This window comes from Chinchilla lanigera, unplaced genomic scaffold (genome assembly GCF_000276665.1).
Source record: "Chinchilla lanigera isolate Chin_1 unplaced genomic scaffold, ChiLan1.0 scaffold00110, whole genome shotgun sequence".
Lineage (NCBI taxonomy): Eukaryota > Metazoa > Chordata > Mammalia > Rodentia > Chinchillidae > Chinchilla > Chinchilla lanigera.
The window spans coordinates 570,424-585,978 of record NW_004955511.1 but is presented as its reverse complement, the minus strand read 5'-3'; the positions used below and the strand labels follow the sequence as shown (position 1 = coordinate 585,978).

The following is a 15,555-nucleotide window of genomic DNA, read 5'->3' as shown; positions in this document are numbered from 1 at the left end:
TGATTTTTTGTTTTTTATAAATACACTATTTGCCTATTGACTTTACCTAAAGAGATTCCCCAGGGGAAAATATGGAGTTCAGATTGAGGAGGAACTAATCTAGATTGAGAACTAAGGAGTTGGGCGATGGCCTGACCTTAAATTGTGTTTGATAAACTAATGCAAACATGTGTGAGAACAGCCTTCCCTCGACCCAGACTGAACTCATAACTCACATTTTGACTCGAGTTCTATAACTTTCTATTTCACCTGAATCTGTTTTAAGTAAATTGAAGAGCCTGAGTTTTTGTTATAAAAGATATTGTATGATTTTAAGCAAAGAGGTATTGAAAATATTAGCTACCATCCATAAGTTTTACACTTTTTTGAGCCTGAATGTAAGGCACTGCAGTCCAAAAATATGTGCTAAAATTATGCTGATATCAAGAAAAAAGTGCAATTTAACTCTAATAACTATATGCACCATTGAGAAATGCATGATCAAAATTATAAAGTTTTACATTAGCTCATACATTCATTCAATAATGTTATATTTCACTTGAATTTCTTCCTTATCAGTGAATGCCATCTATATCTCCTCAGATTTAAATGAGAGAAGATAATTTGTTGTACCCTAACTTACCATGGACTTTAAGTACTCATTGTCATATGCTGCTAGCTGAAAGAAAAAACTAAACATAAAGAGAAATTTCTTCATACCTTGTTCATTTTAAATGCCAACTTTATGATAAAGAAAATGTTCATATAGATATTCATCAGTGTTACCGTAAACATCTACACTTCATGTAGGGTGGTGCTGCTTCATGCTATAGAGACCAGGCACATTTTGCTAGTAACTCTTCTTTCAATATGGATATCCTCAAATATCTTTCGTAATCTTTATATTGTTTGGCCACTAGTCTGTGAGAATGTCAAAAAGTGAGTAAGAGAAGAGAAAATGTTCAAGGTCTTACAACCCGTAGCCTAGGAACTGCCACTTTTTCTTCAGCTAACAAAACACTGACCAGGTCACAGGGCTGAGCTTATCATCCAGAAGTGAAGAGGTACGCCTTCCCGTAACGAGGTATGAATGGGTCACAGGTGCAAGTGGAAAGTCGGGAAGTGGACCCAGCTACACGGTATGGCTCACATAGGTTCAAAACTCTGTTTTTTTATACTCAGGTATTGTTACTGCCATGTTTTTAATTACTATCTTTTAAAGCTTTATCATGAAATCAGGTAGAAATTGAGATACTATCTTTTTCTGTCTCTCCTCATGGTGATCTAAATTTTAATAAAAATTTGAGATTTATTTTGTTCATTTCACCGCATGCTTTTTTTTGTTTTGTTTTGTTTTTGTCTTTTTGAGACAGGGTCTTTCCATGCAGTTCAGGCTGGCCTTGAACTCACTTTGTAGCCCATGCTGGTCTCAAACTCACAATAATTCTCCTGGCTCAGCCTTCCAAGTGCTGGGATTACAGGCATGCACCACCACATCTGGCGCACTGCATGCTTTTGAAGACTGACTCTGTCCTGTGCTGGAAACTTTATATTTTCTATCTTCTAACTCACAGAGAGATATGGCTCTTTCTTTCCTGTTATATCCATGTATATCCATCCATCCTATTTACATGTTCCTGAAATTTTGGTGAAAGTATATCAGTTGATTTTTTATTTTAGAAAAGTATTATATTGTCATTATTTGATTTATCCATTCATTATTATGGATATTATAAGTTTGTTTTCAGAGACAGGAAGGCAAAATACAATGAATATATCTGGGTTTGGAAATTTTGATAGAAAAATCTATACTAATCACTTCAGTAAGAGAATGGATACAGGTTTAGTTTTTGATAGATAAATATAAATTATTGGCAAAATAACCATCAAATATTAACATTACTTTGTTTCAGGAATATTAGTTATTTTTGTTTACTTTTTACTACCTTGACTTTTTAATATTGTTCTTTTTAATGTTCATGTTTTTGATATAATAAAAATAGAATATTTTCTTGAAAATTTAGTAAAACTACATGAACTGCCACATTAACACTTCTGTAAAGTATTTAAGAAAAACATTTCAAAGGAGAAATAACAGCATAGATGGTTTATATTTAAAAATAAAATGTCAAAGATTACTTTGTATATTTTTTTCCAAATTTCTTATTTGGAACACATATTTTTATTATAGTCACCGTAAGAAATTAGTATATAATATACCCTCTGTTTTAAAAATTATGTTGTCTGTGGAAATGTTATTTATAAGGCTCCTACCAATATTCAGTACATGAGTTACTGCATAAAATAGAAAAGAGTTGTAAGTGACATTGTCAAATTTGAGAAAAGTAGCATTTTGCTACAGGAAATTTGTGAGCTAGTGTTGAAATAATATCAAGCTTTGTGATTTTGGGTGTTATATGCATCAGGTAGTCCCCACCAGGAAACCATTAGTCGACTACTAAAACACAGGAAATAGTAAGAAGCAGCGTCATACTGGAGCATCCAACACCCACACCTTGTGGCAGCAGCCTTGAGGATCAAAGTGAAGCATTTGGGGGCAAAAAGCAGGATAATTACTGAAACTGAAACTAGGTGGCGAGGACCGTGGATGACCTCAGAATCTTAACATGTCACAGGTCTGTGGCTGAGGTTTAGGAGAGAGCTCTTGACTCACGCTGTTTACCTCTCAACACACGCTTTTTAAAATAACCCAGATATCTTCACTTGTAATCAGAGAAATGGAGGCTTTGGCCTGTCCTTCTGCCTTTACAATGATAGCTGTGTTAACTAGGGTCACATCCTCTGATCGTATAGTAGTTGCCTTCGATGCTTCCTTCACAAATGGTAAAGGAAACAAGATATGGAGAGAGGGGTGGGAGAAGGAGGGAAGATAGCAACGTGGCTAAGTTGTGCTTGTCCATGTAGCAACTCTCCACAAGGCATGTGATCATTATGCACTACAAACATGTACTAATAAAAATGGAAAAAAATTTCCAAGGAAAAAAAAGAATCACTGGGCCAGTTGTGGACTTCATTGCATTTCTGTCTGAAACCCATATTATTATGCTTATGTAATGCAAAAATAGCAATCATATTCAGGTTACAGAATATCTATTCATGTTAAAGAAATCTATAGTAGGTCATGTGTGACAATGTCAGGATCCTAGAGAGCCTAATGGTGCATTTCCCTTGGAGCTGCTGAAGAAAAGCTGAGCTACATTATTTTATGGCCACATGGATATGTATGAAATGAATAAATTTTAAAGAAAATTTAAATTTTAACAAATTAAGGAAAATGTGAAGTTGAATAAAGACCCTAGACTGATGTACACAGCTATCAAAGTCATGAGCACATAGACCAAGCTTGTCTCAAGCTCAAACTGGACGTAATTTCATTTCAGTTGCCCAAGAAACATTAAAGGTAGACATTGGATAAAATTTATAATAATTTATCATTCCAGAAGATATGTGTACACATCCTGGCCTCAACATTTCGTATAGTGTGAGTTATTTTAATTTAATGTGCTGATCATAATTCAGAATTACTAATCAAATGATCTTGAAACACAGTGACAGATTTTAGCTGAGTTTATTCCTCTTGGAATTTTGCTTCAATTATGTGACCTTTACAATATTATTTAAGAAGTAAACTAGAAAAGCCTAATGAATGCTGAGAAGAAATAACCACAGCAGTAATAGTAAGATAAATTTAGTGGAAAAAAATGAGTCTTAACAGAAAACTATTCCTTGTGTCTTCAGAAATCAAATTGATTTCAGAATGAAAGTTTGGATCAATCAAATGTAAACTCATTGAAAAATTCAAAGTAGGACAATAAAAGAATCACTCCCAGGCAGAGAAGATTAAACTACTACAGGATTCAAGGACTTTCTATGACTGAAAACCAAAGCATGAGATATTGAAATGACAAAGTGTCCCAAAGGAAGATATCACACTACCCATCCTATAGCATTCTGGAGGAGAACCTAGCCTGACTTAGTGAGTTCACCATCAAGTTGTGGCAGATGGAGGCTGAACACACCATGCCTGTCCATTAGATAAATTCTGCTTCTAGTCCAGTATCATTTAAATTGCTAGCAGTGTCAATTCTGAGAAGCCTGGTGAATTTACTTATAATTGAAATATAATATGATGTGAAATAGTACATCAGAGTGTATCAATTTTGTCAAGGTAAATTTTGGTTTGTTTTACACTTGTTTCAATTTTTCCAGGGCATATATGTATGTACCAATGTTGCAGAATTTAAGAGATCAGAGAGACCAGCTGGAAAACAGGAGGACTTTAATTTTAGTTGTACATCGACTCAGTTGGACTCATGTCCAAAAGGCTGAGCCCTGAACAAAAGGAGGACTCAAGTTTTGCACATGTCCCAAGGGGATTGGTCTAGTAGCCTATAACTTGGGGTTGGGCAAGTAGAACAAAGACAAATTTTCAATTTGAACCCAGTGACATTGATTGGGCATCTTAATGAAATCCATAGCAAATTTTGCAAGGAATAGCACTCATTTCTTGAACACCTGGGGGCCAGGTGGGCCACTGTCTTGGTCTGCTTAGAGCACAGGTTAGGCATTTCCCACAAGCAGCTGGAGTCATGGCATTAGACCGTGGCACATAGAAATGACAACCCCGTTACCTCTTTCATGTCATTTTCTCATGAGACCCTTTGTGAAATGGTCTTACAAACCCTAAAGTGGTGACCAGTCTCCCATCAGAGAATTTCTGTCATCTTCCCTTGATATAATTTCCGGATTCCTGGGAAAACTATGTTTTTCATTTGGAAAGTAGTTTGAGGTTTTAGGAAGATGAGGCTCCAGGATGAGGTCATGGCCAGGGCCCCTTTTTTGGGGTGTGGGGCTGCCATACCAGCCCATTTTGTTTTTCTATCTGTCTTTTGGTTTCCTCTGGCTTCTATAGTCCCTTGGCGTCCCCTGCATTGTATAACAACCACAATTTTGGGTGCCCGTACAGCATCTAGGAACTTTAAAATTTTTTTTTAAACTTTATTTTTTCCAAGCAATTAAGAGCTCTCTCTTGCTAAATGTTTGACCTCTTATCAGCAAATTTGTGCCTTTTTCTTGGACACTTCTTATCCAGTCTTCTAAAATAGATTCAATAGGTCTTCAGTTCCTTGATAGCAGTCCTTGCAGTGTGGGGCTGCCAAAAAGGGGTCAACTACATCTTGTACCAGGATGCAGTTGTTCCCTGGTGTGATGAAGGCTTTGAGGTCAGTAACCAGTGCCTGTCTAAATACTGCAGGAGGGTTCTTGAATCACTGGGGAAGCATGGTCCAGGTGAGCTCTCTCTTCATGTCTGAGACAGGATCCTCTCATTGAAATGCAAAGTTGGACCAACTCACTTTCAAGGCAAAAACAGACCAAGGCATCTTTTAAGTCCAAGCAAGTAAACCAGACTGCACTTAGCTGAATGGGTATCATCAGTGTGTATGGATTTGTTATTGTTGAGTGCATAGTTGCAGTGGCTGGATTTACAGCACATAAGTCCTGTGCTGGTCTGTATTTATTAGTTCTTGCTTTACATACAGGCAAGCGTGGGATGTTCCAGGATGACTTGCATCTAGTTAAGATGTTATAGTGTAAGAGACATTTTAAATGCCCTTGTCCCTATCACTGGCGTTTGATTTACAGACAGCCCTGTGGGTTATCTTCAGCCCACATCATGGGAATCTTATGTGCTACTCTATCTCCTCTGTTTCAGGCTTTGTGGACTTACCTGAGTACAGTTTCCATTTCTCTGTTTCTCAGCCTTGGCCTGTGTTAAGCTCTTTTACTACACCCATACAGCCCTCTGCTTCTCTCAAGTTGTCTTAGCCTCAGTCTTTATGGGTGGGGCCAGCTTTCCTCTGTTTGATGCTTGTGTTGTTTCTCCTGCTGTACCCATCTCCACAGCTGCTTAGCCTCTCTTGCACTTGCCACATCTGTTTTCACCTCCTCCACCAGTACACGCAGACCTTGCAGCTAACAATCAGCCTCACCACACTGGTGCTCAGTTGCCTCAAGCTGTAAGCATACCACGTGGATCTCCTCACTGGTACACACACAGCCTGCTGTGCACAGTCATGCCTGCCTCCTGGGTCTGGGTTTGGATCTGAGGCTCAGAACTCTGTTGCACGTGCTTCCTGGATACTGTGTCTCTGTCGCTGGATGTCCATCTCTGCCTCTTCCCACTGTGTCACCTCCTCCTGCATGTGCCATTGTAGTTTTGTGCCTCTCCCTCCACCTGCACCTTGGTCTGGACATGCACTTCTGTCAACTGCTTTGGCCACCTGTCTCTTTCATCTGTCAGCAAGCAAGACTGTATCATCTCCTGCTTCACATGTTTTTGAGCCTCTTTGGCATCCTAAGTCACACGCAGAGTTGCCTCTGTCTTGCCATGCAGCCAATCTATCATACTCCTGTGCTTTTTGCTCTCTATGCAGTCATATTGGGGCAGCTTCTTGGGGAAGCTGTAGCTGCTGAGTGACTCCTGTGTCAACTGCTTCTTCAGGCATTGGGTGAATCCCCTCATCTACAGCCTCAGGAATAAGGATGTGAAAGAGGCTGTCAGGAAAATAATCATGTCTAAGTTGAATTCTCATTCAATGTAATTGAAATGTTTAGGCTTTTTATGACTTAGCTCCATCCATCTTTATGTGTGTCTGTAAATATATGATTATACTTTAAATTAATTAAATATTAACTAATCAGTATTTCTGTGTTTAGAATGCCTTAATTTTTTCTGTTGTAATACAAATATACTCTGATGCACTTTATCTGAGGAGTTTCTGAAACATATGTTTGAACATTTCTCTACTGAACATTATGAAAATCAGAACAAAGAAGAAATCCATATTTGTGACTTGTTATCTAAGTCTTAACACAAGTTGTCCTTAATAAAAATACTATAAATAGAGGCAATAACTGCCTCTGTTTGGTCCATATGCAAGATGAGATAACTCATTCTTTTTTCACTGAGCAAGTTTGATAAAGCATATTACTTAGTTTCCTCTTTAAATTTCACTTCAAGTACAGTGAGGGTTTGGGGTTTATGTTTTAAAAATAGGGTCTTCTAGTAAGCAGATACTGAAAATATTTCTATTCTATATACACATCACTCATTTTTGAGTAACTGTATAGTAAATGAAAAAAAAAAAGATTTTGAAGTAATTCTCATGAGTCTTTGAGGGTCGCAAAGCTTTTTTGAAATTGCGCCATGGGAGACCATCCTTTTCAAACCAGCTTACAAGGTATCTTGGATGGATGAAAATGAAGGACAGGCTGGCCACAGCATTCCCCCAAGGGGCTTGATTTTGTGTGCATTGAGTTAGTTTTCTGGGATAGGATGCCCATATGCTCTAGTCTCTATTTCAGTTTTGAAGGACCTTCATTGTTGACTGAATTCCTAAATGTTTGCTGAAAGGTAAGCCCTAAGTGGTATTATTCATATCTCCCTCAGAGGATCCCTCAGTCCATTCTTTGGGTGCATCTTCTTTTCGGTAGACTTACTCATGTTGGAAGTGATGGGTCATGACTGTGACAATTGCTGGATCCAGAAGTTTTGGTGGTTCTTGATGGCTGTACCGTATTCTTTGAATAATTTATATATTTCATGTTCCTAAATATTCGCACACCTGTGACTGACCTTATCAACTCATGGTTCTAAGTTAATGTATATGAAAGTGGTTCCAGTTTTACTGTTTAAGGGTCTGTAGCCTGCATTAGCTAGAAAGCACTTTTTCTATGCATTTTAATGAAATGTCCAGCCTGATGATCACTATCAATTCCTAAGATCTGTATACTTTCTTTAATATTTTGAAGAGCATAAAAAATAATTAAAACATTAGAAATGATACAGAATTTCAAAAACAAGATGATAGGAACTCAACAATGGTTGTTATTTTGCATATTGTTGTCCTCAAAGTAGTTGTTCAAATTCCCAGATATAAGCATGTAAAATTGGTCAAAAATTAAACATGAACAGGGGCTGGGGATTTAGCTCAGCAGCACAGCACCTGTCTGGGAAGTATAAGGTGATGAGTTTGATTCCTGGTACTGGAAAAAAGCCAAACAAACAAACAAAAATTAAGCATTAAGTGTTCCTTTCAATAAATAATAGAAATTAGTAGTACAGTTATCTTATCTACATATATATACTTCTTTCTTTCATGAACTCATTAATTTCATGAGTACAAAGGCTTACATTTAGAATTTCATTTAAAACCCCTACTTTATCTTACAAAGCATATGAGGACATAGTTTCAAACTCAGTAAAATGATTGATAAATGAGGAAAGTATAGTGCCTTGAATTTGCACCATTGGATGAATTAAATAGACATAACTTTATAGTAGTTCACATGAATTTTTCCCGCCCAAAGCCCCTGGATTTCAACATATTTCATAGGGGATAAAAAGATGGCTAACTGTGAAGTTACTCACCAAAATTCGGATATCAGGAATGTTATTATACTCCTAGGATGCCACACTCATGTGTGTCACATGAAGAAAGGGTTTTTGATGGTTTTATATGAGAGAGTAATTTTATAGCACTGGATGGTTTGGAATTCATAGTTCCTTATGAACAGTGGTTGCTTATTTCTATTTACACAATATGTACTGACAAAAGAATATGCAAGTAATAAAAACAGTATAATGTCTTTAAAATATCTTAAAACACATTTTAATGAAGACTTTTTACATTACTTTTCTGATTTCATAATCTACTAATGTAATAAACAGTGATTAAATAATTATAGAACATAGCTATTAGTAAAATAATTTTATCACACAATTGAAATATACCCTAAATTAAATGTTATGTGATTTCTTGATAAGATATATCTAGAACATGTTAAAATTCAAGATATTACTATAAAACCATAAGCATATTATATATTCATTTCCCACTCCTAAAATTGGGTCCTTATGTTTATTTAGGTATATGTAAAGTATTTAATCTTCCTTTCATTAGGTCTTTTTGAGACAGGGTCTTGCTATGCAGTTCAGGCTGGCCTTGAGCTCACTTTGCAGTCCAGGCTGGTCTCGAACTAGCAAAGATCCTCCTGCCTCAGCCCCACAAATTCTGGGATTATAGGTGTGCTTCACCACACCAGGTTAATCTTCTAAAAAAATGCCACTCCTGTGGTCACATGGCTTCTATGACCTGATTTTTACAGTTCACTACATGCATTTTATCTTTTCATGTAATTGTACTTTCATTAGCATTCTAAGTATTGCACATGTTTAGAGATACTTTTCCATGAAATAATAATATCAAGTTGTACTACTGTTTTTTCATTTCCAGAAAAGAAACCTGCAGACAAATCTGACTTGCGATGATGGGAAGCCAGTGAGTGTCTGAGTAAGAATATCAAGACAGGAGCACTGATAAGTGAAACCCACAGTTAGCCTCATTGTTTAGATCAATCATCTACCAAGTTTCTACGGCTCTGCATTCTCAACCTTTGGGGATCGTGTATTTTCTTTCTTCTTTTTTTTATATGAATGTCATGGTCCTCAGTGTGAGAATCCAGAGCTCTGTGACCTCATTCATCCTGCTGGGGTTCTCAGAATACCCTCACCTCAAGGTACCCCTCTTCCTAGTGTTCCTGGCCATCTACAAGGTCAGTCTGCTGGGGAACCTGGGCATACTTGGGGCATTAGAATCAATCCCAAACTTTACACACCGATGTACTTTTCCCTCAGCCATCTTTCCTTCTTAGATATTTGTTATTCCAGTGTGTTTACACCCAAACTCTTAGAGCTCTTAATTGTGGAAGAAAGGACGATCTCCTTCCAGAGGTGCATGACACAATTTTTCTTCATTTGCACATTTGTGATTACGGAGATGTTTACGCTGGCAGTGATGGCCTATGACCGGTTCGTGGCTGTCTGTAACCCCCTGCTCTACACAGTGGCTATGACTCCTAAGCTCTGTGCTCTCCTGGTAGGAGGGACTTATATGGGGGATGGACTCTGTTCCTTGATACTTGCATATTCTCTTTTGCAATTAACTTACTGCAACTCTAAAGTCATCAATCACTTTGGCTGTGAATATTCTGCCATCATTTCTGTATCACATTCAGACTCCTCCTTCAGCCAGATGGTATGCCTAATAATTTCCACACTGAGTGAGGCTTGCAGCCTCCTGATCATCCTTGCCTCCTTCGTGGTCATAGTGGTGACTATCATCAGGATGCCCTCCAAGGGTGGGCTCCACAAGGCCTTCTCCACCTGCGCCTCCCACCTGACGGCCATCAGCATCTTCCACGGCATCATCCTCCTTCTCTACTGTGTGCCCAGCTCCAAGAGCTCCTGGCTCCTGGTCAAAGTGGCTACTGTGCTTTTTACAGTCATGATCCCCATGCTGAATCCCCTCATCTACAGCCTCAGGAACAAGGATGTGAAAGACACAGTCAGGAGGCTAATCACCTCCAAACTAAGTTTCCATTCACAATAAATTAGATAAAATTTGCTTTTGGTTTTAAAAATCTAATTTTTATGTACATTACTTTTAAAATAAACATGTTTAAGTGAATTAAATATTGAATTTCCAGTCATTTTCAGCATTTGGAATACTTTACTTTTGTCTTTGGTTTTCTTCAGTTATAATTCACCTCACACATTGCGTGGGTGGAGCTTCTGACAGCAATATACTGCAGTGTTTCCGAACTGAGAGGGAAGAAGAAATCTGTACACAGGAGCTCATTTTGTACTCTGTGGCTTCATTTTAAGTTTTGCTTAATGAAAGCACTGTAACGTAGATGACGGTTTCCCTTAGTGAATCCACACTGAGGCCTGCAGATCTCTTTGGACTCAGCAAGTTCTCTCAAGCACGTTGGTTTTCTGTGCTCACAATGCAATTCAAGTACAACGATGACCTTGGGTACACGTTATGAAAATATCATCTGCCTCTTAGCAAAGAATTGGTAAAAATATCAGCAACTTTCAATGTTTCACGTGTTCTGTGACTGGGACTGGGACATGCTACATTTAAGTAAATAGTCTTGAAATGCTGTTGATCGCAAGGAAAAGTTTCAACCCACTTCTAAAAATACCTATATCCATTATTTACTGACACAAAACCATAACTGTTAAATTGTACCTTTGATCATGCAAAATATTTATCTATTTCTTATCTGTGAATAACATCCACTTTTAGTTGCTTAATATATTCAGAAACTAACATTTCCCCCCAAACTCTCACAAATATCTATCATTGAATCATGTTGTTTAGATCTCTAAAATAGACCAGTTCTGCACACCTCTGCTGTCTGAGCCATCACTATAAGATGACTTCTAGCAGTTAATATAAAACTAACCAACTAATTTTCAAAGAGCAGAAACAACAATAAAAATAACAAAATTTGTAAATTACAAATATTATAAACAATTATAGAATAGCTTTTTGGGATAACAAGGTTGAGTTTCAATCCACAAGTGAAAAATACATTCGACAATGGAAGACCTGGGCCTGGCCAGACGGAGCTCAGGCGGCAGCAGCTTCAGACTCGGCCTTGCTGGGCCTCATCCTCCCCAGCCCACGGGGTCGAGGGCAGCGTAATTGGGTGCATGGCAATGCTTATTTGCTGGTGTCTACACTTTAGGACAGTTGTGATTCTTGGGATTAAGAATTGTTTTCTTCAAGCAGGGTTTCCCTCGGCAGTTCAGATTGACCTTGAACTCATTTTGTATTGTTCTTATGCTATTTTGTAAATGGATGTCTGTATGTTAATATGTTTTACTTCTTTTGTTTTTAAAATGAATTTTAAAAAATAAAATAAAATATAATGAAATATGGTTAATAAAGAAACGTTATATTTCTCAAAGAATGCAAGATCAGCATTTAAAAACTGTCCATATTATGACTTAAAATTACATTCTGAATTAGGAAAAAAAATGAATTTCTACAAAACGTCTGATTTTTACCTCAGAGTAAGCACTCCAAGATTCTCTAGGGTTTGATTCCCCAAGGTCATGCACTTAAGTGTTAAGCACACAACACGGTATCTCAATTGGCTTTCTGAGTATGGCACCCATGAGATTTTCTAGGCTGTTCAGGGTTGTCATTTATATTGAGAAGCACGTAATTTTTCTTGCAACATTTTGTAGCATATATTTTGAATAAACTTCCCATTGTCTAATTATAAGCTAAGCAATCTTGTGACCAAGACTACATTTTAAAGAAATAGCTATGAATAATTTTATTTATAAACAAAGAAGCTTTGAATAAAAGAGATTAGAAAGGATGTGTGTTGTCTGGTAAGTTATTAAGTAATTTCTTTTAATTCTGGTATGGAAAATTATGAAACCAGAAATGTATAAGCATTTTTGTAAAGGTATATTTCTGTAAGCTTAGTACGAGTGGTGTCCATCTCATTTACCTGAGTGAAAATATCAAGTATCGAACTCTTGTTTATATCTTTAAGAACCTTGATGTGATTTTATCATTGAATTTCACATGTGTAATTTAAAGTTGTTAATCAATCACCTTGGAGGATATTAAGGTAGCACTGATTTTTCATTGTCGGTTTTTAATTTTCTTGGAGAATATTTTCAAAGTTTAAAACTACAAATAAATGTAATGGAGTTTGTATAACTTTTATTTCAAAGTCATGTGGGTGGAATCAAATCAAAGAGTCAAACTTTGAAGTTGTGGTTAATTATCATAACTTTCAGGAACATTGTTGGTTGGCATTTTAAGATGTGAGTAGTATTTCCACTGCCTAATACTGTGACCACTTCACCTGAGTTATTTAAGCTCTAGTGTCACAATTCTGTATATAACATTCAAGCATTGTTTGCACAGACTGGTGAAGCTGTCTGGTTATAATAAAAGTTTATAACTCTGCATTTCTATCTAACCTGCAAGGATTCCTCAATCAAAGCAGCTTAATAACCCGCATTAAACAGAGCCTCTTGTTCAATCATGGAGAAAAACTGAGGATCCTGAAATTGTGCCAATCTCACTTTGGTGGCATGTATACTGAAATTGTGCCAATCTAATGATTGTAAACCTTTGTTAATGGTGGACTACAGGGAGGACTGATTAGTAAATTACCTAGGTCTGTCCTTGTACAGTTTCTTTACCTGTGAAGCATGCATAGAACTTTGCTTATTTTAGGTTACTAAAACTTGTCACAATTGTAAATGTGTAAAAATCAGAGATTTGTGTTGCTTTATGACTCCAAACATTTTCATTTCCAAAGTTCAGTATTACTTATGCTGTGCTGATATTATTATATTCTCTATAATGCCTCATTACCTGTTAACCAAAATGCAAGAGAAGTTTCCTTTTACTATTGACTATAAGTTCTTTTCATAGATTTTTATTAATGCCCCCCAAAATAGACATATGTATATACAAAATAAACCATGACACCATCTAAAATGATATTATTATATTACATTATGCTTTAAATTTCCCGTGAGTATTTCCACGAGAAGCCACTGGAGGATTTTGTTTTTTGTTTTTTTTTTTTTGTGGTGATTGTAGGAATATCTTTGAAAACTGTCAGTGATGTTAACTAAGTAAGGATAATTTTGAGGTACCGAAATAGAAAATCATATGCAGTGCTGAGTATAGGATAGTTGCAGAAAACTTAACAGTAAAATTTTGGTAAGAATTGGGAGTGAATTCTTGGTGCCATTTATAACTGAATAAATCAACTACAGCTGCTTTCTCATGGCTGACTGAGATATAAGAACTGTACAGGTGGAAACACTCTGATAATATTACTAGTGTGGCATGCTGCATGGTGCTCTCTTAGGCATATTTCCTTTTATAATTAATTAAATTTATTGGTACATTTTAGTATATATAATGATCACATTCATATAGGGAATTTGTATCAGTACATGGTATTTCTTGATTCTTTCTTTTTCCCCATTCCCCTCCTCTCCCTTCAACCCTTCTTCCCTTCCTTATTTACAAAAGCTTTGTTTCCATTTTATCCTTCTTTTCTCATTTTTTCTCTTCCCTTCCTTCCTTTCTCCTTCTTCCCTCACTAGTTCCCTTCCTATTTGATCATTTTCTTCCTCTTGCACAAATTATAAATTTCAGTCCTTATTTATACTTTTAGCTTCTCATACCAGAGAAACAATGAAGTATTTATACATGTGTGTCCAATTTATTTCACTTAAGAGTATGGTCTCACGGTGCATATAATTACCTAGAAATGTCTCAAGTTTATCCTTTTTTATGCCTGTGCATTATATTGTATAAAAAAAATTTATCCATTCATCAGGTGACTGTATTTGGGCTGTTTCTAAGATTCCGTTATTGCAAACTGTGCCGCTATAAACATGGGAGTGCGTACATTACTGTGGTATGATGCTTTTGTTCTTCCAGGAAGATAACAAGAAGGAGAATAGCTGAGTCAAATGGAACTTTAATTCTAGTTTTTTGAGGAAGGCCACACTGATTTCCACAGTGGTTGCATCAGTCTACACCTCCACCATTAGTGGAGAAGAGTTCATTTATCCTCACAACCATGTCAGCATTTGTTATTGGTTAAGTTCTTGATGATAGCCATTCTTTCTGGAGTAAGATGTAATCTCAGCATTATTTTAATTTATATCTCTCAAATTTCCAGTGATATTGAACATTTTTTGTATATTTATTTGTTTTTTGTACTTCTTCATCCTGAGAAGTGTGTGTTCATTTCAGATGCCCATTTTTGGATTTGGTCTTTAAATATGGGGGTATGAGTTTTTTGAGTTCTTTATAAATTCTACCTATTAGTCTTTTGAGGATCATCTGGAAAACTTTTCTTACTCTGGGGTGTCTCTTTACTCTGTTGATAATTTGTTTTGATGTGCAAAAGCTTTTAAATAAGATGAGATCCCAGTTGTTGATTCTTTGTAACATTTCTTGTGTAATTGGGGTTTTGTTCATAAAGTCTTTGCCTACACCTATGTCTTCAAGAGTTCTGCCTATTCTATCTTCCCACAGGTTTGGCATTTCTATTTTAATATTTAGATCTTTGATCCATTAGTTTAGTGCATGGTCAAAGATATGTGTCTAGTTTTAATACTCAGAATGTGGAAAGTCAGTTTTTCCAGCACCATTTATTAAAAAGGCTATCTTTCTTCCAGTAAAAGGCTCGTTTGTCAAATATAAGGTGGCTGAGTATCTCTGGAGTTGTTTCTGTATCTTCCAATCTGTTGCATTGATCCTCAGGTCTGTATTTTTGCCAGTACCATGCTGTTTTTATCACAGTAGCTCAGTGGGATACTTTCAAGTCCATGATTGTGATGTTCCCTGCCCTTCCTTTGCTATTCTAGGTCTCTTCTATTTCCAAATGAATTTTAGGATTGTTTCCTCTACTTCTGTGAGATGTGCTATGGAAATTTTGATTACAATTGCATCAAATCTGTAACAATTTTGAAAGTAGGGCATTTTCATTATGTTGGTTCTTCTGACCGGAGAGCAAAGCATATCTTTTAATTTTCTGATATCTTGTTCAATCTCCTTTTAGTTCTCAATGTAGAGGTCTTTTCTTCCTTTGTTAGATTGATACCTAGGTATTTCATTTTTGTGGGGATGCTACTACTAAAAATAT

General features: G+C 36.5%; 2 protein-coding genes across 2 annotated transcripts in view; one reads left to right on the top strand and one right to left on the bottom strand.

The window, feature by feature from the left end:
* The window catches only part of LOC102004411 (olfactory receptor 5D14-like), a 23,443-nt gene extending 22,669 nt beyond the window's left edge, over nucleotides 1-774 (bottom strand). The window contains exons 1-2 of the mRNA XM_013506359.1: nucleotides 766-774; nucleotides 623-658 (exon numbers count right to left, since the gene is read on the bottom strand). Coding sequence (XP_013361813.1) covers nucleotides 623-658; nucleotides 766-774 — 45 coding nt within the window. The remainder of the gene's footprint in view (nucleotides 1-622; nucleotides 659-765) is intronic.
* An 8,727-nt stretch (nucleotides 775-9,501) lies between these two features.
* On the top strand, nucleotides 9,502-10,451 carry LOC102004101 (olfactory receptor 5D18-like). The gene is given in 2 exon segments (XM_013506420.1): nucleotides 9,502-9,649; nucleotides 9,652-10,451. Coding segments are annotated over 2 exon segments (948 nt in total).
* The last annotated feature ends 5,104 nt before the right edge of the window (nucleotides 10,452-15,555 follow it).